Below are 25,284 nucleotides of genomic sequence, written 5' to 3'. Positions count from 1 at the left end.
AATATTGAGAGTTTAACTAAAAAACAGTGTCACAGCCTTATCCAGATAAGAAATGCAGTCAAGAGATACAAGAAGTCACAAAGCTCAAAGGGTGGCAAGCTAGCTAACTTGTGATTCCATTTAGATTAGGCACAATTCAAATCTGAGAAACAATATAGAGATTTTCCCACTCAATAAGGAAACTATGTAGTGCTTACAGTGATCTTAACTGAGCACGCTCAGTTCTGATGTTTCTTTTTTGATGTAATATACTTGCACAGAAAAAACAGATCCAAAACAGACTTGATTGCAGTTATTAGCAAAGCACATTTCCTTGAAATCATTCAATGCACACTGCCTATCATGTATGAACACACTCTATCGAATCAGTCCATTTGCATGTAGAGTTAGCATGCCAGCAGGGCACCCACTGCAGCACCAGTCACTGGGCTGCTAATGCTACACATAAAACAATAAACAGGGTGGTGATACAATGGCTACTGCAAGCCGCACAAGATAATATCACCATAGTAACCATCTGTAAACAAACAATAAATGGCCATAAAAATGGCAAAAGTAGTCCCCCCCCCAAAAAAATAGGTTTTATCTTAAACAACTGCAAACACAGTACATAAAGAGTTCACTTGTAATATATTAGTGGTTCAGTGCTCATTTCTTCTTTCCAAAATAGATTTTATCTGAACAGCTGCAAATGCAGTAATAAATAGTCCACTTGTGCTATACCAGTGGTTCAGTGCTTGGACGTCATTCCGGTAATCAGACGTTTCGTCACTAAAGAGCTTAGTCATTGAGCTTTGTAGTAAGTAATATACAAGAGAAGACAGTCTGTAAACGACTTAAAACAGGGGTATATCTGTCCCCATCTGCATGTTTCCATCGGGAGGAGCATAGAAAGAGGATGATGTCCTTCAGTTTGTTAAACCTCCTGCTACACATAAGCAGGACAACTCAATGTAATAGTCTACTTCAATAATAATGGACACCTGGTTTGCTCCCGTTTGCTCCCATTATAAGCTAAGAGGCTTTGAAGCAAATTCTAGATACAAAGTACAAATCATCGTTACACAATTGACTGTGTGCTCTAGGTACAGAAAATTATGAAGTTTGTGAACAACAAATACATTTTGGTATGTAATTTTCACTGTTACAGATTCCACATGCTGTCTGCCACAATATACAATACTGTTTTCTATTTTTCTATTTTGTTTTCTCTAACAATTCAATTTCATCCCAAGAATCTACACCACACTAGACTTCATTTGTTACACGTTTATTTTTTAAAAAGGATTTCTTGCTGGTTTAGCCATATGTGTTCATCAAGCATTTCTTTGCAAAGTGTCATCATCCACTCACCACAGACAGAGCCTCTCACTAATCTCCTTAAATGTGGTCGCTCGGGGAGGTAGCGGTATTTGCATCCAAATATACTGAGGTTTGATGTATGGTCTCCAAAGAAACGGAGTTGGCGGTATCTCTCCCCGCAGCGGTAACAGAAATTAGTGTTACACTGTGAGCAAGTCATATGGTCACACCCTTCTGTTCTCTGGATATGAATCTTTACAGGCAAAACAGAAAAAGAAAGAGAGAAAAGGTTATAAAAAAAATAATTAAACAAGTTGGTTCTTAGTCAATTCAATTGTCTTACAAAGAATCATACAAGGTGGAACTCTGAAAAAAAGTTTACTGTCTTATCGTTAACGGACTTAGTAGAACCTCTTCAAATTGCAAAACAGCCTGATTTTCAGAAACGGTGACAATGGCATTTAAGAAGCTCGAGTAATCTGCTTTTAATACACACACAAATACAACAATTTAAAAGAAACTAAATAACCTGAGACTATTTTTGGTACTGTTAATGTTTGCTTCCATTATTTAAGAGTTGTTGGGATTCTTCAGCAGTTCTATTATTTCCCAGACAAACCCTACCCAAGTGAACAGGGTTGCTGCACCATTTTTCAAGAGAGGGATGCAGCTCACTGGAGAGCCTGGTTCAGTCCAAAGCAGCTCCAGTTAAGAAGATCTGGTAGCAGATCTGATAGCATGTGCCTACTTCCTTGGAGAGTCACTGCCAGTAAGAGTAGACAAGACTGCTGAAGATGGACCATTGGCTCAGTAGAAGTAATCTTTGTGTGTTTATATTTGTATAACACCACTGATTTATTTTACAACATAACAACAAAAAGACGATCTCTGCCCTAAATTTGAACAGAATGGGAGACAAAGGAGATGCGAGGACAGACAGAGACAACAGGAGAGGAATGTGTGTGAATTTTGCTGGGGGTTAGATATTATGAGTAAGAAATTGATGAGACTTCACATTGGCTTGAGGCTGCAGGAATTAAGGATACATTTTACAAATTCATTGTTTGTATACTGCAGTCTTTTGCATTGCTGTTCAAAATTAAGTCCCTTCAAGTTCAGTAGGATCTACTCTCTGATAAGTGTAGGATTGCAGCAGAAAATGAGTAGCATTCTACAGCTTTAATTCCCTTCATGTTCATGAACCTACTTTAAGATCCATGTACATTTGCATTCATCAATACATTTCCATTATACATTATATACTGCCTTTAAAATTCTATTCCATCATTCAACAGCATCAACAGAAGCCCATGGAATTTCTCTTAAAATCTTTTTCATTGCATTTTCAGCTCATATTACTGCATTTTTATTGTAGTGTTATCCAGTACTTAAAAACAATTCTCTGAATAAGTTTGAGAGTATTGCAACACATTACTGTAATTTTTTTTAAAAAAAACCCCTCTTACTGCATACTTGTCTTATGCCCTGTGATCCAATACTATTTATATATGACATGCCTTCTCTCTACCTGCAAGCATTTGTTCTGTTGCTAATGCATTAATAAATAGTCCATTTATTAGGGCACGAGTAGTGCTGTCACAATGGCAAGCAGAGGGTACTATAAGAATGAGTTTTCCTTTCCACCAATTCTTTGTCATCTGGATGTTTTCTTAGCCCCAAGAGTCACCATGATATCTGGCTCACCTCCACAATAGTTTCATCAAAGATATCACACCATGTATAAGACTGAATACATGAAAACTAAAGCTGCAAATATAATCTTGATTTATTTAAAAATGTGTATTATGCATTTCCATAAAATTAAAGGCAGTATATAGCAACTCAAAATGTATGCTACATTTTATATTTAACTTTTTTCTGTATTACATGTGTGTCTTCCTAGTTTTTTTAACCTTCATCAAATTCCATGTGTATCTCTAGTTCATATGCAGAAACTCTCAAGACTTTTCAGTATCCTCTGCATTTTATTTTTACTTTAATGAGTAGATCAAAAATCTGAACCATTAATTTTTTTATTAAAAAATCACAATCAATGTAACATGCACTATGGCAGGTTCTGTTTCACTTGTGATGACTGGAAATGCTGAAAGCTAATGGAAGAACTCTTCACCTTTCTGGGGTGCTTTCTGTCTTGTTTTGGTCCCCATGTGGTACAAGCCCAGCATCTTGCTGAAACTAAGCAGGTTTGGGTCTGGCCTGTGTTTGAAAGGCACTTTCTAGCCCATTTAGAAAATTGTTACTCTAAGAGAAAAGCCCCAGAAGAACTGCCTGAGGTTTAGGGCAGAAGATCAGAAGATCACTTAAGTATTTATATAGGCAGCGATCGTTAGTCACATCTGATATGTGCATGATCGTGACAGTGCACATAGCGCCAAACTCAGAAGTGACCCAAAAACATCACAAAATGGGGCAGAATGGGGCAGGGGTGGAATGGGGTGTTTGCAGGCTTTTTCAATTGTGTTTCAAATATATGCTATATCACTGAAACGTGTGGTGCCTTAAAATGTAACCCCCATGTAAATTGGGAGTGTCCTGTATAAGCTTCGATTTACCTAATAAGATGAAAACTTGGGGACTGTTTCCCCCCCTCCTTGATGTGAAAGAGCTGGACATGACATAGAAGTGGGGGAAAGATAGTTTAAAATATGCCAAAAATTTAAAAGATAGGAGCACAAAGAGAGCAACTGTCAGTTCCTAGGCCAAATCCAACGCTTAGGCATATTATCTGCAGCCCACCTCCAATTGCTACTAAGAGATAAAAGGTGCATGTGGAAAGAACATATTTGGACAATAAGGAACTTGCTGGGAATTTGAGTAAGGGGAGGCAGCTGCCACTTATCTCAGCTTTTCACACTGGCCTAATAAAGTTCATTGGCAACCAGAAATCATGACTCCAAAGAAGCAAGTAACCATAGTCTGTTTAGATGATACAATTAACAGCCTGATCCAGGAACATAACAACCATCTCTTTCTAATCAAGTTAACAGATCCTTCGTTCCCTTGGGATAGCCACAAAATCTTAAGATCTCAAAAGTGCTTTGTCAGAATCTGGTATTAAAATCTGAAGGAGAGTTGAGCAATCCAGTGAACAGAAGGGTGTAGTAAAGATGCTTATTTGTCAGATCTCAAATGAAGAAACCACATAAAAACAGACACGGAATTCGTTTTGCCCCCTGCACTGCTTTGCATGGTGTGTGTTATGGTAGAAGAGCATCTTGGTAATAAAAAGGTAAAATTGCACTTGAGAATCACAGAACTGTATGAGCGGAATGAACAGTAAAAAGCAAATCAGCCAAGGCTAATATAATGAGGACAAGATTTACAGTTTGTATTAACGAACTAGATAATCGTCTACCATAAATCATCCTGAACTTCCTTTGCCTCCCATTTTATATCCTAGAATTCAGAAGTATGAAGCCAGGCCCTGAGAGAGGGGAAAACTGCACCAAGGTTGCCTTGCAAATAAAAAAATATGTTCCCTTGGTATTATACAAGCACTAGGCAAGTAGTTAGCTAAGTAAATAGAAGTGGTATAGTAATTTAGGACAGCTGTTCCCAAACAGAGATTTATAATCTCTCATCTTTGGGAATCACAATAGCCTTGAAGATTTGCATACTCACAGTAAACACAAGGAATGTACATGAAAGCAATGCTGCAAATCGAAAATGTCAGTTTCATATCAGAACAAAGTGTTCCAAAACATACCCTACTTCCTTTTTGAACAGTGAGAATGCAGTTTTGTGAAAACAAGCAGAACCAATTGGTAGAAATATTCACCATTCCTCACTACCCTAGCATTTTATAACCCTTAGTGTACAAGTCTGATATAAATTCATGTACTGCACATAAAGCTCAATTATTTAATGCAATTTACAGTGTTATTATATAAAATATTCCTCATTCCTCCAGAGGGATTCTGGACTCCATTCAAAGTGACTATCAACAGCCGTTGACTCCTTTGCTTGCTTCTTCAGAGTGCAGAGCAATCAGGTGCTCTCCATTTTAGTGCTATTATTTGATTAAACAGACATGTAAATCTATTCTCTCAATTAGCTGCTCCAAATACTATTCACATAGCCACCTCCTTTTCAAAATTATCTACCCTAACTTTAACAACATTAATTTAATAAACCTCTTAGCTTCAGGGATTTGCACAAATTCCTCAAAACAAACTAGAAGTGCAGCAATAAAACTACTAGCACATTTGCAAAGCTATGGAGGGAGTGGTATGAGTATTAACTCATTTTATTTTTTTATGTAAAGTATCCAGAAACAAAAATGTGGAGTGGTAGATCTATCAGCATGAAAATAATACAATTGTTTCAGTAGAATAGTTTTGAAACATAGTTAATGAGATGCAACACAATTCCTCTTGCGGAAATAGGGCATGATCCTGCTTTCTTTCCCATGCAGCCTCTGCACCTGCTCTTTAGGGTTGGAGGGTCCTCTGGAGAAGACTGGGGCAAACAGGGAGCTGCAGAGCAGAGGAGATGAAGGGAGAATTCCTACTACATCTGCTGGCATGATGTTAGATCTCATCCAAAGAGAATTTGACAGCAAAGTAGATAAAGCTGTGATCAAACAAAAATTCCATTGACCATTATTGACTAGCACTTTGAAAGTCCTCAGTGCAGATTTTTCTCAGGCTTGCTATCAAGCTCTCTTAATCAGATATTTGCCACAAGATTTTAAACATGAGAAATGAACTGGAAAATGTCTCACTGTAAACCATTATTCTTTTCTGTGTAAGTTGTCACAAGTTTACTATTTACTAAGTGGCAGGAAAAAATAAAGTTGTAAAAACAACACGCAGGCATCAGCACATGAAAGAGATTTGTGAACACCGATACGAAAAAGATACTTCAAGATCTTTGCAGGCTATCCTTTTAGAGAAATACAATAATACTGTTTCAGCTGTTATGTCACATCATTTGCCATAATGCCACTGCTGAGCTATGCAACCTGTCTAATAGGAATCACGTAGTACAAAGGAAGAGTTAATGCTGTAGCATTAACATAAAACAAAAGCTGGCATTTGTCCACAGCAGCTGTCATTCCTTTCTATGCGTATTCCACATTGTTCATATAGCTTCATCTACCACAGAATCAGAACTGCAAGGGACCAAAAAAGCCTTTCTATCTACTACAGGCATAATCCATCCAAGCACCCTTGTGCAGTTTCCATTCATTTCAACAGGGCTTACACAAGACAACTTCTAGATATCATCCTGCCCCATACCTTCAAGGGGCAAGCCAATTTGGTCTTTTCACTTTCTCCTATATATAGAAAAGTTCAGCCAAGTAAGGGCAAGGAGGTAAAAGAAATCTGTATTACTTTAAAACATGATCACCAAGAGAAACAAACAAAAACCAACCCCAAACCAGTTACATCCTGAATGTCAATCTGTCAAATAAATTCTTATCTGAAATGTGTCAAAGGTAAATGAGATCTGGTTTAGAGTAATGACTAAGAGAAAGGCTTTATCAATCTTACACACCATGCATGCCGTCAAAAGTGTAGCATTCCCCTCTGGCAGGCATATTAAGCTTTTCTCCAAACTTTAAAGCTGAAGAGATACAGTGGTGCCCCGCAAGACGAACGCCTCGCAAGACGGAAAACCCGCTAGACGAAAGGGTTTTCCGTTTTGGAGGCGCTTCGCAAAACGAATTTCCCTATGGGCTTGTTTCGCAAGACGACAGCCCATAGGGAAATCTCCGGGACAGCGGGGAAGCGCAGCGCGTCTTCCCCACTGTCCTCGGACCTCCTCCCCCGCCCGGCATAGGAACGAAGCTCCGATGCCGGGCGGGGGGGGACGCCTCCTCCCCCCGCCCGGCATCGGAACGAAGCTCCGATGCCGGGGGGGAACGCCTCCTCCCCCCCCGCCCGGCATCGGAACGAAGCTCCGATGCCGGGGGGGGGAACGCCTCCTCCCCCGGCATCGGAACGAAGCTCCGATGCCGGGCGGGGGGGTGGAACGCCTCCTCCCCCCGCCCGGCATCGGAACGAAGCTCCGATGCCGGGCGGGGGGGGGGGGAGGAACGCCTCCTCCCCCCGCCCGGCATCGGAACGAAGCTCCGATGCGGGGGGGGGGGGAGGAACGCCTCCTCCCCCCGCCCGGCATCGGAACGAAGCTCCGATGCCGGGCGGGGGGGGGGGAGGAACGCCTCCTCCCGCCGCCCAGCTTCGGATGGCTTTCCTGAAGACTTGGGGTGGGAGGAGGGTTTTCCTTCCCACCGCCAACATTCAGAATGCTGTTCTGAATGTTGGCGGTGCGGAGGAAAAACCCTCCTCCCACGCAAGCCCCGGGAACAGAGGGAAAGCGCTGCGCGCCTTCCCCTCTGTTCCCGTACCTGTCCTGAAGGCTTGCGGTGGGGAGAAAAGCCCTTCTCCGCACCGCCAGCCTGGCAAGCGGTTTGCCAAGGAACGCATTAATTGATTTTCAATGCATTCCTATGGGAAACCGTGCTTCGCAAGACGAAAAACTCGCAAGAAGAAAAAACTTGCGGAACCAATTAATTTCGTCTTGCGAGGCACCACTGTATGTGGGAATCAAACTGGCAGTGATCCCTGACCCTTCCCCAACCCCAAGCTTGGGATGAAGGTTGCGGTCACAACCATTCAGCATCAGCTGAAGCCCATAGTAACACAAGGGCAGCCCTGCTGGATCAGACTAAAGGCCTAGCTAGTTCAATATTTGGTTCCCACACCGGCCAGCTAGATGCCTATGGAAAAACCACCAACAGGACACAGGTCTAAGTGTACTCCAGGCTGTGCTCCCCAGCAACTAGAACACAGAGACATATTGCCTCCAATACCTGAGGCAATATAACCATCATGAGTAGTAGCCACTGATAGCCTTTTTATTGTCTTGCCCTCTTTTAAAGTGGCCTGAATGGTTGGACATCACTACATCTTGTGGTAGTTAATTCTGTAGCTGCTGCTCTATAAGACACACCAGACCACAAGACGCACCTAGTTTTTGGAGGAGGAAAACAAGAAAAAAAAATATTCTGAATCTCAGAAGCCAGAACAGCAAGAGGGATCGCTATGCAGTGAAAGCAGCAATCCCTCTTGCTGTTCTGGCTTCTGGGATAGCTGCGCAGCCTGCATTTGCTCCATAAGATGTACACAGATTTCCCCTTACTTTTTAGGAGGGAAAAAGTGAGTCTTATAGAGCAAAAAAATATGGTACTTCCTTTTGTGTATCATATCATTCACCTTCATTGGATGAGCCGTTTTGAAAAAACAAAACACTATTAACTATTTATTATTGCTTAAGGTAAAATGATAGATGTTTAGAATTAAGAGTTGTACTATGATTAAATACTTCAGCCTGAAATGAAACATGAGGTAAAGCTGTATCTGATCAGGCCTGGCTTAAACCTCTGCAAATGGAGGCCTGGCACCTAACAATAGCCTTGGTTACATTTGCTAAGGGTAGATGCATATTTGGCAGTTAGCAGAACTAGAAGTAATTGGTATTTATACTCATCAGGAGCATTAGAATGGTAATCTGAGGGTCATTCTAAAAACATACTCAATAGAAGGGAGTATCTGTGACCAGAAGAAGACCAAAACACCAGGCAAAGAACTATCAAGAGGGTCCGTTGGAGCTCAAATCAGGCAGAAAAGAGCCTGAGAAAGGAAGCGCAAACTAAAGAATGCAGGGAGAGCAGGCAGAGAAGAATAAATGTCGAAGGGGAAAAGGCTAAGCCTGAGAGGAAGATTCATAGCCTGAAGAAACTCTTGAAGGGGAAGTAACAGAAGACAGCAGCTGGTGATAGACAGTTTGAGAAGTTTTGTGCTTAAGGAATGTGAAAGACTTCAGCAAGCAAGCAAGCAACTGGCAACCTAAAGCCCCAGTGGTGTTCCTGGCCCATAAATAAATCCTTATTGCAGCTGAAAATCCATCAAGTCAATAAGTAGAAAAGTGAGGGCTGGATCTGTGTGAAGACTTCAATCCAAAAAACAACACTTTTAAATGACAGAGATAACTAGACCCTGGATTTAAGCAGGGATTTATTTTGACAAAAGTGAATCCTGCATTCCTTAGTAACAATATCAACTTTATGGCAGAAATAACATTCATACTTGTAACCTCACATTATATTGTGATGTTTAAATTAATCTCATTTGTACACATATTAATTCCTATAATAAATGTTATTATGTTACTTTTTAAAGTGTTGTCTCAATTGTAGGTCAATCTCACACCTGCGCTATATCGAACAGGCTACTATGAAAAAAGATACAAAATTTGATTTCATATTGGCATTATATATTAGACCAGGTTTTATGTTAGAGATGGGATTTAAGAGTCTACTCACAACACTCCAGTGTTATATAGAAGAGAGAGATTTCACCCTTTCTCCACACTGCATAATGTGACATACCTCTATCATGTCTCCCCTTACTTACATGCCTACCCCTTAAAAAGCCTCACTCAATGTAATCTTTTCTCAAAAGAAGAGCTGTTCCTTGATCACTTTGCTTGTCTTTTCCTGCACCTTTTGCAGCTTAAAAATATTCTTTCTTTCTTTTCTTTTCTTTTGGTGCAGTGACCAGAACTGTAATACATATGTATTATTATATTGGCAGTTTTATTTTTAATTCCTTTCCTAATAATCCCAATAACAGCTTCATACCAGGTTGACATTTTCATTGAGCTATCCACCACATCCCCAGGTTCCCTTTCCAGATCAGTCACTGCCAGGTTAAACTGCATCAGCATCATGTTCACTTGTTCCTTTTCCCCAGTTCTGCACTATTAGTTCCTTGTGCAGAATGGTGCAACAGGATTCTCCGGAATCTTGCTTCTTGTGAAAGTGCCATTCCATAAATATCAAACACATTCATTAACTTGTATTGAAAGGCTTGAGTTCTTTCTTTATTTTTCTGTAGACCAGCAATGTTAAGCGCTCTGAAACTCAGCAGTTCAGCTACCACAAACATAAATAGGGTGACAGATAAGCACTTTTGTAAAAGAGCAGCAATGTCAGCAGATGACAGGGATCAAGTTATTCTGAATCTAACAGAACTGATGACACTTAACTTGACGTGCATGAATTTCACTAAGGCATCTCAGTTTGGAAAACTTCACAGAATATTCGTGCACCAAACAGAAACGTAACTTAGTATGCGCTCTCTTACCTTGCACTTTGGACACTTCTGAGCATTTCTTTGCCCATGTTCAATTTCATTGGCCCAGTGACGTAACAGCTTGTCTCCCTTTTTATACTCTTTGCAGTTGACACCTTCATGCCAGGGAGAGTGGCACTTAAAACACCACACCAATTGGCAGGTTGGGCACTGTATCTGTAGAAATAAGAGCACAAAACAACAAAACAGTTTTGAAGATTGCCCGATAAATGTGATTAGGAAGCCACAGTTCAGATTGCACAAGCATTTTCCCAAAATAACCTATGTCAGTTGACTAAGTAATGGGGGCTGGCGAAGAATGCCACACTAATGCCAGCAGTGCATTCATAGAGAAATGCAGCATAAGAGGCGTCAACTGTTAGCAAACAGTTTGCTGGTTACTGAACTTATTGGCAGGCCAGTCTGCAGAAAAGGTTTGGAAACTAGGGTGTGGGCAATTTTCCAATATGGATGATTTAGGCCCTCCCCCCAATAATCCTGCTATATCCCTTTTACTTTCTTTGAAATGTCTCTAAACAACAGTAAGGCAACTATAAAGCACTTAGCTCAGGAAAGCTGGCCTAATACAAACTTAAGATGGAAGCTGTGTTTAACTAACAGCGCCACATTAAAAACAACAACAATAAACTAAAATCCCCAGCTGCTTATTGGGAAGGCCAGCATTTTCAACATTCCTTACACTGGGCATTATCATGAAGCTCTGAATTTAAGATTAAGGGCAATAACAAGACATTGCAGATTCTCCCCACCTCATGAGAGGAAAAATATCCTTTTCAAGGCTCCATCCTGAAACAGGAGCCTTGTAGTTCTGTTGAGGCTTCATGGATGGAGAGAAGAGTTTTAGGAGCAGCGGAAGGACAGGAGGAACATTTTTTCCCACCTGAGTGAGGCCTTCCCATGCTGTGCTATATGGTACTGTATTGCACATTAAAAGCTGTAAAATGGGGAAAGGGACACTATTGAGATTTAGCTCTATTTCTCCATAATATCTGAATTGGGAGAAGCTGTACTCCTCCTGGACTAGAGCCTGGATGCAGTATTGGGCTAAATGAGGGGAAACGAACTGAGCTTGAATCTTGTCAAAACAAAGGCTCTGTGGGTGAGTGGTTCTCATGTCTGGGAAACTGAATGATTGCTACTGTAGACGTGGTTGTGCTCTCTCTGAAAGAGCCGCTATGACTACTGCGGTGCTCCTGGATCCAGCTTTGTCACTGAAGGTCCAAGTGGCTTTTGGTAGCTAGGATCACCTTTCACCGGCTCTGGCTGCTACAACAGCTGTGACTGTTCCTGGATTGGAATAGCATGAGCCCAGAACTCCCAAGCATTTGTAACCTGAAGACTGAATCACTTCAACACACTCTTATCTGGGGCTTCCCTTGCACTTGGGTAGTGCAGAATTCTACTCCAGGTAGTGCAGAATGCTACAACGTGGTTGCTAATAGGAGCAGAAGTCTGTCGGCAAATTACCTCTGTGCTCAAAAATGTGCACTGGCTTCTGATTCATTACAGGGCCAAGCACAAGCTGTTACTATTGGTATAAAGGTGAAGGTAAAGGTACCCCTGCCCATCTGGGCCAGTCGTGACCGACTCTAGGGTTGCGTGCTCATCTCGCTCAAGAGGCCGGGAGCCAGTGCCGTCCGAAGACACTTCCGGGTCACGTGGCCAGCGTGACAAAGCTGCAGCTGGCGAGCCAGCACCAGTGCCGCACACGGAAACGCCGTTTACCTTCCCGTTATAAAGCGGTACCTATTTATCTACTTGCACTTAGGGGTGGTTTCGAACTGCTAGGTGGGCAGGAGCTGGGACCAAATGACGGGAGCTCACCCCACTGCGGGGATTCAAACCGCCGACCTTACGATCAGCAAGTCCTAGGCACTGAGGTTTTACCCACAGCGCCACGCGCGTCCCTATTATATACTATTGGTATATAAAATCCTTAATGACTTAGGATCAGTTTGCTTATGGAACTACCTCACCCTGTATGTGCCTATTCAACCACCACATTCTGTGGAGCTTGCATTCTTATAAGTGCTACACAATGTTTGCTGAACATTTGCAAGGAATTGCTCCTTTAGTGTGGCAGCCCCTGGGCTCTGGAACGCCTTGCCTATTGACATCAGGTGAGGCACCTTCACAACACTGTTTTAGACACTGTTTCTGTTTGAGTGGACTTATCAAGACACATGATTTAGTTACGTTTGTTGCAAATGTTTTACTGATGTTTGTGTATGTTTTCAAATTATATTTATGCATATTTGTTTTTAACCAATTTGTGCATTTTAGTCTACTTTTAATTATAACTGTATACCACTAGGAGAACTTTTTTTTTATAGCAAATAGTTTATACACTTCCCAAACAGAATGAATGAATAAATAAATAAATAAATAAGATTATTTGGATGACTAAAGATGATTTGCCAACCTCTAATAAATATTATAAAAGTTCTGAATATATCTGATTCCATACATCTCCTTCTCACTAATATTATTTATTTGAGCCTCTGTAGCTAATGAGAAGCAGATAAATTTTTCATTTCTCATGTACAGGATATACTTCCTACAGTAATTCAGTGGCAGGCTTCAAGAAAAGAAGGAATCCGAGCTTCCATTGTTCAGCATCTACCAAGTACAATGAGAAAGTTCTCCCTGCCCTTCTATATTGACTTTTCCTCTGACAAAAGAGAATCCCACAGAGTTCATAACAGAGCCTGTCTGCTGGATACTTCAGTAGGCATCGTTGGTGTTCTATTTCTAAAAGCATGCAAGCACACCAAGCCTTCACTTCATCTGTCACCTGCCTTCGTGCTATAGGTTGCAAAAAGGCAGAAATGTACAAATATAGAATACAAATGAGAAATGAAAATGAAACAAACTTCTGGGCTGGGCAGAAACGGAATACACCCCCCAAATATGCCTACACAAGAAATTCCTGCAATACAAGTCCATTTTTAGTTTGTGCAGTATAATAAAATATGGAAGGTGATTGTTGTTTAGACTCCCACTATTGTTCTGCTGGTTTTATATATGGCAGGTAAAGGGTACATGTAGCCCTCCAGCATGACCAATGGCCAGGGATGATGGGCACATGTCCTACATTCCTGCTGTCTGGGGACTTTTTGTCTTCTAGTTGCTACCAGCAGCTCTCATGTACTGTGGGACAAAGGGGGTTTCACTTGAGTTATGACTAAGAAAAATGCTCACCATAGTAAATACAGGGAATTCTCCAAGGCAAAAATGGATCAAAAGCAAGCCAGGACATTTACAACTTCTGAATCTTATTTTAGAAATAAATATGAACAGTGATCTTACTACAGCAGACATTTATTCTAACTTTCTCATCACAACTCATCACAGCTTACCAGAGGACATGGGAGTCACAAAAAGCATGAAATTCTGATTGTGGACGGAGAGCAATTTGAAAAAGCATTATCTGGATTCTGACACAGCACCTCCACTGTCTCCCAAAGGGTACAGATAGTGCATACATTATTTAATGTTACAATTCTATTTATATATAAGGAAAAAGAAAACCATAACATATATCCTACCTAAAGACAGTTGCATAGTTCAGACTTCATAAAACAATCCTCTGAAAGATGGTTTCAAGGCTCAGGTACATAATGTGGCTCAATGTGCTCTCTCTTCCACTTTTGTTTGAGTGTTCTGTTCTCTACTTCCTAGTTTTCTTAAAACACAGTTCGACATAATGTCCAAATTGGCAAACTCTAGCTTGTAAATGTGTATGTCATGACAATCTGTGGCTAGAGAAAGTCAGGATATAGAGAAGGGAACTGTAAGCTGGGAGGGGGAGGAGAAAGCACACAAACCTTTGGCACACTTCCAAGTTCCTAAATTTAATTAACTCTCCAGGTTTGAGGGAAGACCTGCTACTTTATATTTAATTACTTTACTCAGATCCCCCTTTTCAATTTGCACAGCAGTCTCCAGATAATAAATTACAGTAATAAAGCACAAAGATAGACAGAACATAAAACAATTATAAAACACAGCAACCTTAAAAGCAGTCTTTTGAAATGGCACAAAATTGTCATAAAATGCCTTCAGGAGTCAAAAAATGTATGCAACACCCCCATGAGAAATGGAAAGAGAGCAAGAGAGCTCCCTGGGGAGAAAATTCCACAGCTGTACTGTCTCTCACTAGAAGTCCAGTCCCTGGCAATCACCCAATCAAATATTTGTAAATGATAGGCCTATCATTTTCAAAGCTATAAATAGTTCTAACACAGCAATTGACTTCATTAATATCCACAAGGAGATATGAACCCAAGACCCACACACAACCTGCAAGGTTGGGCGGCAATGTTTCCTGCCAGTCACATCTGAAAGCTCCAGACCAGGCATCCCCAACCTTCGGCCCTCCAGATGTTTTGGACTACAATTCCCATCATCCTTGACTACTGGTCCTGTTAACTAGGGCTCATAACCTGTCTGTAACCTGAAGCGTATGTAACCTGAAGCATATGTAACCCGAGGTACTACTGTATTTATTCTATGTGCAGGTGTGTACAGAATGCAGATTCTAACTTTTAAGATTATGTATGCCATCTCCAGTCTGTGCCTGAAAGGGTGGAGTGTAAGTCAAATAAATAAATGGAAAGAAGGACTCACACATTGTTTCTGGTTTAAACCATTCAAAAGTAAAGAAAGGGCTGGATCCAGGCTTAGTTATGTTTTCCATTGAAATCAACCAGAGTTAAAATCAATGGGACACACGTTAAACAGTACTAAGTCACATTGGTATCAATGGCTCTGCTCTAATCATGATCAAATCTGGATTCAACCCATGAAAGATGGCAGCAATAAACACTGGAATGCATTTACGTTTAAGCTATCCAGTTATATAATGCACTTTAATCTTATTACACCAGTCCCCAATCTCGCATTATGCTGCTCCTTACATTGACATAACTTAATGGAACACGTAAAGCAGCAGAATGTAATTTGCAAAAGGGACCAGGAGTGAAAATTCAAAAGGAGTTAAAATAGAACCACTGTCATTCACCAAATCAATATGGAAATGCAGCACTCAAATCTGCTCAGCCATGAATTTGTTGGGTGACTTATTGCAGCCTCAGTTCCCTATCTGCAAATGATAAGGAGAACAACTTAGCTTTCATTAATGAATAATGAACACAAAGTGTTTTGTATGAGCACCATACAACAGCAACAACAACAACAACAACAAAAAGAAAGGTAAAGGACCCCTGGACAGTTAAGTTCAGTCATAAGTGACTATGGGGTTGTAGCGCACATCTCGCTTTCAGGCCGAGGGAGCCGGTGTTTGTCCACAGACAGCTTTCCGGGTCATGTGGCCAACATGACCAAACCTCTTCTGGCATGACGGAACACTGTGACAAGTGCCAGAGCACACGGAAACACCGTTTACCTTCCTGCCACAGCAGTACCTATTTATCTACTTGCACTGGCATGCTTTCAAACTGCTAGGGAACGGGAGCTCACCCTGTCACAGGTATTTAAATCAGTAAGCCCAAGAGACTCAGTGGTTTAGACTACAGCGCCACCCGCTAAAAGCATTTGCTAGGGTTTTACTTGCAAAGAAAAACATTCAATATAATTGGAAAACCTTGGCAAAGAGCTTACACGTATTCTTCTTAGCTTTATGGTACTGGTGCCACAAAGATTTTCTTACCAACTGCTTTCAAAGCCAAGCATTCTGCAACATTTACTCACATTGTTCATGTAAAACTCACCTACATACCGGTAATCTGAACAGGATTTATGCAAATATTATCCTTGCCCAAGATTCTACACCAGTGGTTCCCAAACTTTCCTCCTTACAGACCACTTGAAAATGGCTGAGGGTCTTGTTGGCCACTGACTATTTTTTCTACCTGTTGTAGCCATTGTAATACACTTTGGTAGATGCAGTATGGTTTTTAATTGCTTCTTTAATTTCTTATATATTTTATTTTATTATATTACAATCATAACATTTTTAATATGTGTGTAGATTCCACGTTTGAGAATCCCTGTTCTACACCAATGTCTAGATATTAACAGGAGAAGGATGGGAATAAAGACTAGCTACGTAAACAGTAATAATAGGTAATATTCCATTGTGGAACCTGCGCAGTAGACTTGCACTTACACGAATGGGGCTTATCTTTCCTGTGCCCCCCAAATTTTCTCTGAAGGCGTGAGGAACCCTCTGGAAAAAATGGGGGCCTTGGGAACTACAACAAGAAGTAGATGAAGGGTGAGACCGCTTGTGTTCATTGGCATGACATTGGATCTCAACCAATACAACAGACTTTTGGTCAGTCTACAAAACAGTTTTACAAGTCTTGAACACTGTATTTACACAGACAGGGCCCCTCAATACAGGCTTATTTCAGTACTCCTATTTAATTACTGAGAACCAGGGCACATAAGAGAAGGTGGCCCATAATAAAGAGTCAATCAACAAGTGCTTGGCCTTAAGAATTTCTAAGTTAGCTTCCACTGCAGTTATCAAACGGCATAGCAAAAACCTACAGAAAGTTCAACCATGGATACATGCAACTTAATACTTACTGAAAAGTATGGTGGTATTCACCTAATGCTTGGTGGAATGTAGGAACTGCCAGACTTCGTGAAATATTTCAGGCAGCATGGTTAATTCAAAATAAACAACAACGCGGTACAATAAAGAAAGGAACTAATAAGTTAGCTGGCCAGCTACTCTGGAAAGCTGACATTAATTAGCTAGTAAGGGGTATGAAACTATAGATTTGTATTCTAAAAGCACATCTTACATTAGGTTCCAGTAAGAGAAGAAAGCCCATTTAATGCCCACCATATCCTGGCCTACTTTTGCAGCTCACAGCTGTGCCATCTAATCCATAGCTTTGGTGAGCATGCTCACTTTGTACTTGTTCTCCATTTTGGTAGGGGTTGGAATGTGGCCTCTCCTCCTGAAGGTTGTAAAGTGCTTGCATTGAGGGCATGGCTTGGTGCTCGAGCCAATACGGCCAAGTTCCAGGAAGTACTTATATTTGATGATGTCATCATGTGGCAAGTTGTAGAGGACAGTTGTTTCATCCAGGTGTTCACTACACTCTGTTATGGGACATTGGATGTCTGCTTGCCCCACCTGCACCTGCAAATAAACACAAGAGCTGTGATCAAACATGTGTGGACACACAAATAATAACTGGACACCCAATTCCACACCAAGTTCCAGTACTTAACTTGTAAATATATAACAAAAATAAATATAGCATGGCTTTACATGAATATAGCATGAATATAGCATGGCAGTTGTGAAATCACTTCATTTTTAACTTTTACAGGAAATATGAAAGCTCAAATAACAAACTATTTTTATTTTGAAGAAAGAAACTGATGTTCTTATAATTCATCTGTTTTCAAGGGATTTTAAGTTAATACTGGTTCAGAGCAAATGTTTTCTCATCAATGCATACCAGCCTTTTCAACCTATAACAGCACATTTTCAGAAACACCTTTTAGGTTATCAGCTGATAAAGATCCAAGAGAAGGAAGCCTCTCTGTAGTTCAAGTGCTTTATCTTAAATGATCTCAGAATGAACTTTTTAGCTCCCTAAAAATTAATTAATTCTTAATCATACACAGCTTCAAAGTATATGAAATCTAGAGTTTGATCCAATTTTCTTTTTTTTTGGTGCTGTGTGGTGGATCAGCAGCTAAGCATTTCTCATTTGGCACAATCAGTAATCGTAATTTCCATAGTCTATAATGCCTCTTAGTAGCGCACCTGTGATTCTGTACTGCATCAGAACATCAAAGATACACCCCTGATACTGCTTGTTATGCTGCAGTTACACTGAACGAAGTTGCAAATCTAAAGTAAATCCAGGAATTCAAAGTTTGTGAAATAAGGCTAATCTTCCAACCTTTGTACAACCTTTACTCTAACTGTAGTAGAATGAAGGCACAATGTACATGAAGGTACAAGCATCTTACGCAAAAGCTGTTCATATACAAGTTGTGTAAGCACAGGAATTCAATTTCTGAAATGTGTATCTAAAATTAAACACTTACAGCTTTAGCACCTGTATGGTTGGGAATTCCCCAAAAAGCAAGCATTCATCCAGCCACTTTAAGCAACTGCAGGCTGCTTGGCAAGCACAATATTTAAATCCTAAACGTTTATGCCAAGGGAAATTGTCTTCTACAGCCAATGCTTAACACAAGTAACAGTCCCTCTTGCTAGGACTGCAATTTCCCTTTCAGTCGTCTTTCCATTTTGATGACACATTTCCACAACAACATTTGCTTCCCAGGACTTCCAAGTTCTTTCCACCTATAATCCAACTATACAGTCAGTCAGTAACTTTGGAAAAGAGCCAACAGCTAGTGGGACACAATAAGACAACCAAATACAAAACCATGCCAAATTCAAGCTGCAAACATTCCTTTTCAGCTATGGCTTGAATTCAGTGCAATTTGAAGCTTTTCCTGTCTCATGCCTGACATCATATGGATGAACAGGTGAGCAGGGTTGGGTAAAATGAGCAAGCAGAACAAAGGTAAACATAATTAGGCTGTGGGCCAGAGGTTCCCCACTGCTGCAAATGAGGATCCAGCCCCCCCCCCAAGTTTCAAGCTCTATATAGATATCTAACTATAACTAATGCACAAAACACTCCCCTGTGTATCACTGTACACCTTGAGTGTTGGGCTTAGTAAGCCAGTTGCCTAGGAGTTGCTATCCTGCCCAAATAAATGACTAACTTCAATCCTGAAATAGTTTGCTCCTGTTATTTTTTTATACTCAAAGCCAGTGATTTTGAACACAAATCCTTGAATATGGGACTCAGTGCCAGTGGGAACTAGCACCCAACCTCTCTCAAACATGGAGAGCAAGACCAACATGAAAATCACGAAACAGCTTATTTAAGGCAGCAGTCACATAATGCCCCAGAAGTGTTTCTAAATTTAACAGTGTACCAATACACCAAACTGCATGGTACTTTGTTAGCACCTACAACTGTCATACTCTCAGAACTTCATGAAATTTAAAAGTAGCTTATTTTCTATTATAACACCAGACATTATCTTTGAATTAGACAGTCACTGTAGGTCCTTTTTCAGCTAGACTGCAATTGCACATTAACAGATGTCTAGCTAATAAATTGACAAGATTTAGCCAAAATATTCCAACACAAAAGAATAACATCTGTAACATGGAACTCTGGTTATATCTGGGGAGTCTTTATGGAGATGTTGGAAGACTAACATGCTAAGGAAAGAAAGCAGACGACAGCGGGGGAGAGCAACACGGGAAAATAGCATAATAGCTTAGGATGATTTAACATTAATGTGTAGTAGATGGGCACAACCATAAATTAAGTGTAAATACTATTTACACCGCAGGTTTTCCCCCTAGCTAGAATGAAATCATATGGTAGAAGGTGAAGTGAGTATTAAGCAATGACAGTACCTTGACCCTCGTGGTCAGAGGAGCTCTACCAGTTTTTCTGTTGTGGTGCCTATCTATTGTTCTACCAGCTGATAGTCACTCTTTATTGTTTCAGGAGACCAGTAAAAACATCACCCTATTAATTTCAGTGGGTCTACTCTAAGTGTGATTGAGTTGGCTACTTCTTTGGTTAGTTAAGAAGGCCTCTGGCTGAGCACTTTGTTTGACTGAAAGCTTTTGAGGTTTTTGTTATTGCTGTCACTAGTTGCTACTGTTGTTAACATCAACAAGCTAATATGATGGTTTTTATTATAGCTTTTCGCTTTTCTTGATTTGTCAGCATAATGAACTCTTTTAAAAGAAAGAATATATATATACGAAGATAGAATATATATATAGAGAGAGAGACCCTTAATGTGTAGCTGTATGTGGAAGACTGCTACCAGGAAACATTGAAAAGATAGAAGCACAGGATGCTAACTTTTACAGAGTCAGGCTATTGGCCCATCTAGATCAGTATTTCCAACATAGACTGGTAGTGGCTCACCAGGATTTTGGGATGGGTTGTCTCCCAGTCCTACCCAGAGATGACAGGGATTGAACCTGGAACCTGCTGAATGCAAAGCAGTTGCGTGGCGAGTTCCCGCCCCCCACCAGGATAAATAAAGACACAAGAAACCAAATTTAAGGTTAAATGGGCGAATTAGGCCACAACTTTATTGAATTCAGGAATGAGAGGCATTGGCTTAGGCATTGGTCCTATCGACTATCCGGCTCCAGCCCATTTGCTGGAGACACGGGAAGGGTTAACACCATAGAGGGGGAGTCTCCTGCTGAGGCACGTCAACTAGGAGCTCCCCCGGGTCACCGCTCGGGGGCGTGCCTTTGGCCCACACCTCCATAGGCTTCGGACAGGGCCACGCCCCCCGGAGTCCTTTATCGGACCACCCTTCGTTCACTGGGGGGAGGTGATGGCGTTCCTCCCCACACACACATCCTCTTAACCCCTTCTTACCAATGCCTAACTGCCAATGCTGAGGAGTTGTGACGAGTTGCTACGAGGTAGGCGAAAAACCAAATGGCTGTAAATTGCCAATTGGGAAAAATTCCTACCATGCCCCTTGTGGCGACAGACCAAAGTCCATAGCAAAGTCAGAGACCTACCTAAAGCCTACCCAAAGGGAGGGAGGGTGGGAAAATGTGGGGGCGTTTCCCCCCTCTGCGCCGGCCCGAAATAGGGCAGGCCACCCCCCCCCCAGCCAGCCGATTGGCTGGCTGGGGGGGAAGACACGGCGGGATTCCCCTGAAACCAGCCCCCGCTCAAGTGGGGGTGGGCGTGAAGCCCGCAACCCCACCTCCTGGGCAGGCCGGAAGTGGCTATGCTATACCACTGAGCTATTGCCCTTCACCAAAAGGGAAAGGGGGGGTGAACTCCTTTCATCAAACCACTTTCATAGGGAAATCAGACACCTTTTTCTGTGGAAGGAGTTCTCTCTAGTGGGGTAGGATTACCATCACCAAGGGAAAGAAACCCATATCCATGGTCATCTGTTGAGATTCCTGCATTGCTGGGAGTTGGATGAGATGACCCTCAGGGTCCCTTCCAAATCTACAATTCTATGATGCCACCTAAATCCTCATACTTGTCAAAACCCCTTCTCACTCCACAGTACCTTCCTTCCTGGAGAGTTTCTAAGGTAACTTTGCTCCCTAGTTCTGAAATGAACAGGGCTGCTAACAGTATGAAAGCAGACAAGATAATGCAATACTATTCCAGGATACATCCTTGTGCTATTTCGGTCATCAAACTCCACATTAAAATTTTCTGAGAATTGGTTGTGTATGTAGCAGGAAAACCCCAGCAAGTTAGATTTCTGTTAATAGCAATCCTTGAAAAGTACACATTGCAAATACCACCTGGATGTGACTAAGGCATATGAAATAGTATCCTGATCTACTCTCTACAGGAGCAAGTGAATTTAGTGCACTAGACTGAGCTCTGGAAAAACAATCCTGAATCCAGTAAAGTCCCAAGCTGTGAGCCTGGATTAAAAACAAACAAAAAACCTCACACACTTCCAAAACAGCACTTATGCTTTATTTGGTTTAAGTAATTGCCCAAGAACGTGTAAAAAATAAGAGGTGTCAGGGAGGAAACAGAATATACAGACCAGATACGATGTTCATTTTTTTTGCTATTGGAAAAACAATGTACTCCATAGGCACATAAAACCATATTGCTAAGTACACTCTTTACACAATGATATTTTAGGCATCTGTTCGTATACACAGAGGCAAATAATTCTTGACAAGTTGAGATGACATACAGAAGTTTTGTCTGGAGAGGCTGATAAGATTATTTGTTTTCCATCCCCAGTCACATGGATTCTAGACCTGAAGATTCCTGGGCAAGCAAGCAATTCCTCCAGATGTTCAACTGGAAAACAGTTCTTTCTGAACGCCAAAACAATGTATCTGATGTTGGAGAAATGTTTCCTGCGGTTTGGGTGTTCTGGTAAATAGGATTTGTCTGTGTTCATTGACATTTCCTAGGCCACTAGAAGGATGACACATATGGACATTACAAAACATTCTGTTGATGGAATTGTTGGAATGCTGTACCATCCAGGAAAGGAAGGCTGTTGTCTTAAAATAATATCTGTGTCCTCCACACAGTTTTCCTTTCCAACGCCTGCCTGAGATGAAAGATACTATATCACATCCTGCAAAGGCACGGACGAAGAGAAGCAGGCCAGCCATATCGGCTGGAAGGGGTGAATGTACACAGAGGATAATAAAGTTAAAGGGACCCCTGACCATTAGGTCCAGTCAGGGGTTGCGGCACTCATCTCGCTTTATTGGCCGAGGGAGCCGGCGTACAGCTTCCGGGTCATGTGGCCAGCATGACTAAGCCGCTTCTGGCGAACCAGAGCAGCGCACGGAAACACCATTTACCTTCCCACCGGAACGGTACCTATTTATCTACTTGCACTTTGACATGCTTTCGAACTGCTAAGTTGGCAGGAGCAGGGACTGAGCAACGGGAGCTCACCCCGTGGCGGGGATTCGAACCGCCAACCTTCTGATTGTCCTAGGCTCTGTGGTTTAACCCACAGCGCCACCCACATCAGAGGATAGGCAGATATTAAATCAGGGGTGGGCAACTTCTGGTACTCAGCTAGCATGGCCAATGGTCAGGGACAATGAGTTATAGACCAGCAAAATCTGGAAGGCCACAGGTTCCCCAACCCTGTACTAAAGTATCTCCCAGCTCCACTTTCAACCACAGCTAAAACACAATTGGTTCAGTTTACTAACAACTTCCTTGTGGTCATCAGTCAATCTGTAAGAAAAACCTTACATCAGATTCCTCATACAATGAGAATGAGATGGGGAGTAGGAATTACCGTACTTCACATGACGTATAACTGACATGGAATTCACTTGCATAATCTTCATGAACACAAATGTAGTTTAAGAAGACTTTCCTATGGTATCATGAGGCTTGCTATCAAACTGTGCCTTTCATGAAGGTTTAGTTTTGAGTTTTGGGTTTTTCTCTTCTTATATTAAAGTGGCGGGGGACGGACTTCCCATTGTGAGGAATAGAGAACACGAGGTTTTGGAGGCAAGCAGGATGCCACATGCATTCATTTCCTGACCCACGAGACCTCAGCAATTGCACAATCTGCACTACACATCCACTGTCAAAATGAAGCAATGTCTGAAGTTCTCGGGGATGGCATCTAAATTGTCTCCTGAAATTACTGCATCTGTCTGGGTGTCCATAGAAAGTCTGGTAGCTCTGATGTTATTAGTTTACATTACAGCAATTATCTTCTCAGCCACAAACTTCAAAAAAAAATCAAAAACAATTCATGCAATTTTATAAAGGAAAAATCTGTCAGTGTAATACTGCTACCAAGTTTTAGTTTTCCTTAGAAAACTAGCACTGAGATTTCAAGGTATTAAAGCAAGACCTGGATCATGCGAAAACCAGGCAACCTATTTAACAGGAAACCTATTAAAAAGATATTTAGAATCCAAATATTTCTTACTGGGTTGGATCAAGACCTTAATTATTCTTAGAACAGACCCACGAAAATCAATGGGACTTGACTGACTAAAGCTCCACTGATTTCAGCGCATCTACTCCAAGCATAGCCAAGTACAGAGTCAGCCCACTGCATGTCTCCACACACTCAAATGTGTAGCATTCATACTCGGTGCTAGTGGCCCCCAGGAAAATGCATACATGCATAGTAAAAAGGTTCAGATGCTTCTGCAAGGAAAAGGTTTTGGACAGTTTTTGAGTGGAAATATCACTGTTAGAGCCACTCTTAGCAGAAGGCAACAGCACACTTGAGCTTTTTCCTCCCCCCCTTGTGCAAATTAATTGAAACAAACAATGTAGTTTATTGTACAAAGCTCACATATACATGTACAAAACTCACATACACGTACATTAGTAACAGATATGACCTCCGCTATTTTTAAGCAGTATTTGAACACAGTTTGGCATGGCGTCTACTAGTTTCGAACAGTCACTGTTGATTTTCGGATCCCTGTACCACACTTGAATCAGTGCCTGAATGAGCTTCTCCATAGCTGTACAGTCTACAGCAGAGAGGCGACTTTTGCATACAGCTCACAAATTCTCAATGGAATTTATGTCCAGGGAATTCCCTGGCCAATCAAGTACCTTTATTTGCTGCTCTGTCATGAATTTCTTCACCACTTTCGATGTGTGACAGGAGGCTAGGTCCTGCTGCAATATCCCTGTACCACCAGGATACCTCTTTTCCAGCTCTGGAATAACTCTCTTTCATAGAACCTCAATATATTGTGGCGAGTGCATCATTCCTTCTATTGGCTGCAGGCTTCCAACACCATAATGATCAACTGACTTTTCGTGTTTGTTTTGAGTACAGGATTATGAGTAAGATAGAAAACATGCTTTGTTTCAATTAATTTGCACATGTACTTTTGAATTCTGACGCCTGAGAAACTTTTCCTGTTCTACAAGATCCTTTAAAAACACTTTATGTTGTTGCTGCTGCATTATGCATGTTTATGTAATTAATTATAAACTAGATGGTATAATTAATAAGAGCTGGTTTAGTGTAGTGGCTGGAGTGCACAGGGAAGGCCCAGGTTCAAATTCACTCAGCCATGAACTCCTTAAAGAAGTGTGGGGTAATAACTGTGTCAATTATTAGACAGCCCTAGTGTAATAAACTCTAACATGTCCTTTGTCTAGCCTTGGGGTGCCACAAGTTTCAATATGGAAGCAATTGGAGATAATAGTAAAATACCATGCTATGTCACAGAGCAGCATTACATCAATGAAACACACAAGGTGGTCAAACCAGAGTC

At 41.3% G+C, this 25,284-nt stretch overlaps 1 protein-coding gene across 1 annotated transcript in view; it reads right to left on the bottom strand.

The window, feature by feature from the left end:
- Positions 1-25,284, bottom strand: part of RNF217 (ring finger protein 217) — a 48,198-nt gene that overhangs the window by 13,642 nt on the left and 9,272 nt on the right. The window contains exons 2-4 of the mRNA XM_080999705.1: positions 17,371-17,604; positions 10,476-10,640; positions 1,354-1,555 (exon numbers count right to left, since the gene is read on the bottom strand). Of these exons, the coding sequence (XP_080855831.1) occupies positions 1,354-1,555; positions 10,476-10,640; positions 17,371-17,604 (601 nt within the window). The remainder of the gene's footprint in view (positions 1-1,353; positions 1,556-10,475; positions 10,641-17,370; positions 17,605-25,284) is intronic.

The sequence above is a fragment of the Podarcis pityusensis genome (genome assembly GCF_964106645.2).
Source record: "Podarcis pityusensis genome assembly, chromosome: 3".
In the NCBI taxonomy this organism is placed as follows: domain Eukaryota; kingdom Metazoa; phylum Chordata; class Lepidosauria; order Squamata; family Lacertidae; genus Podarcis; species Podarcis pityusensis.
Note: the sequence above shows the minus strand (reverse complement) of the source record. Positions and strands in the feature narration are given on the sequence as shown.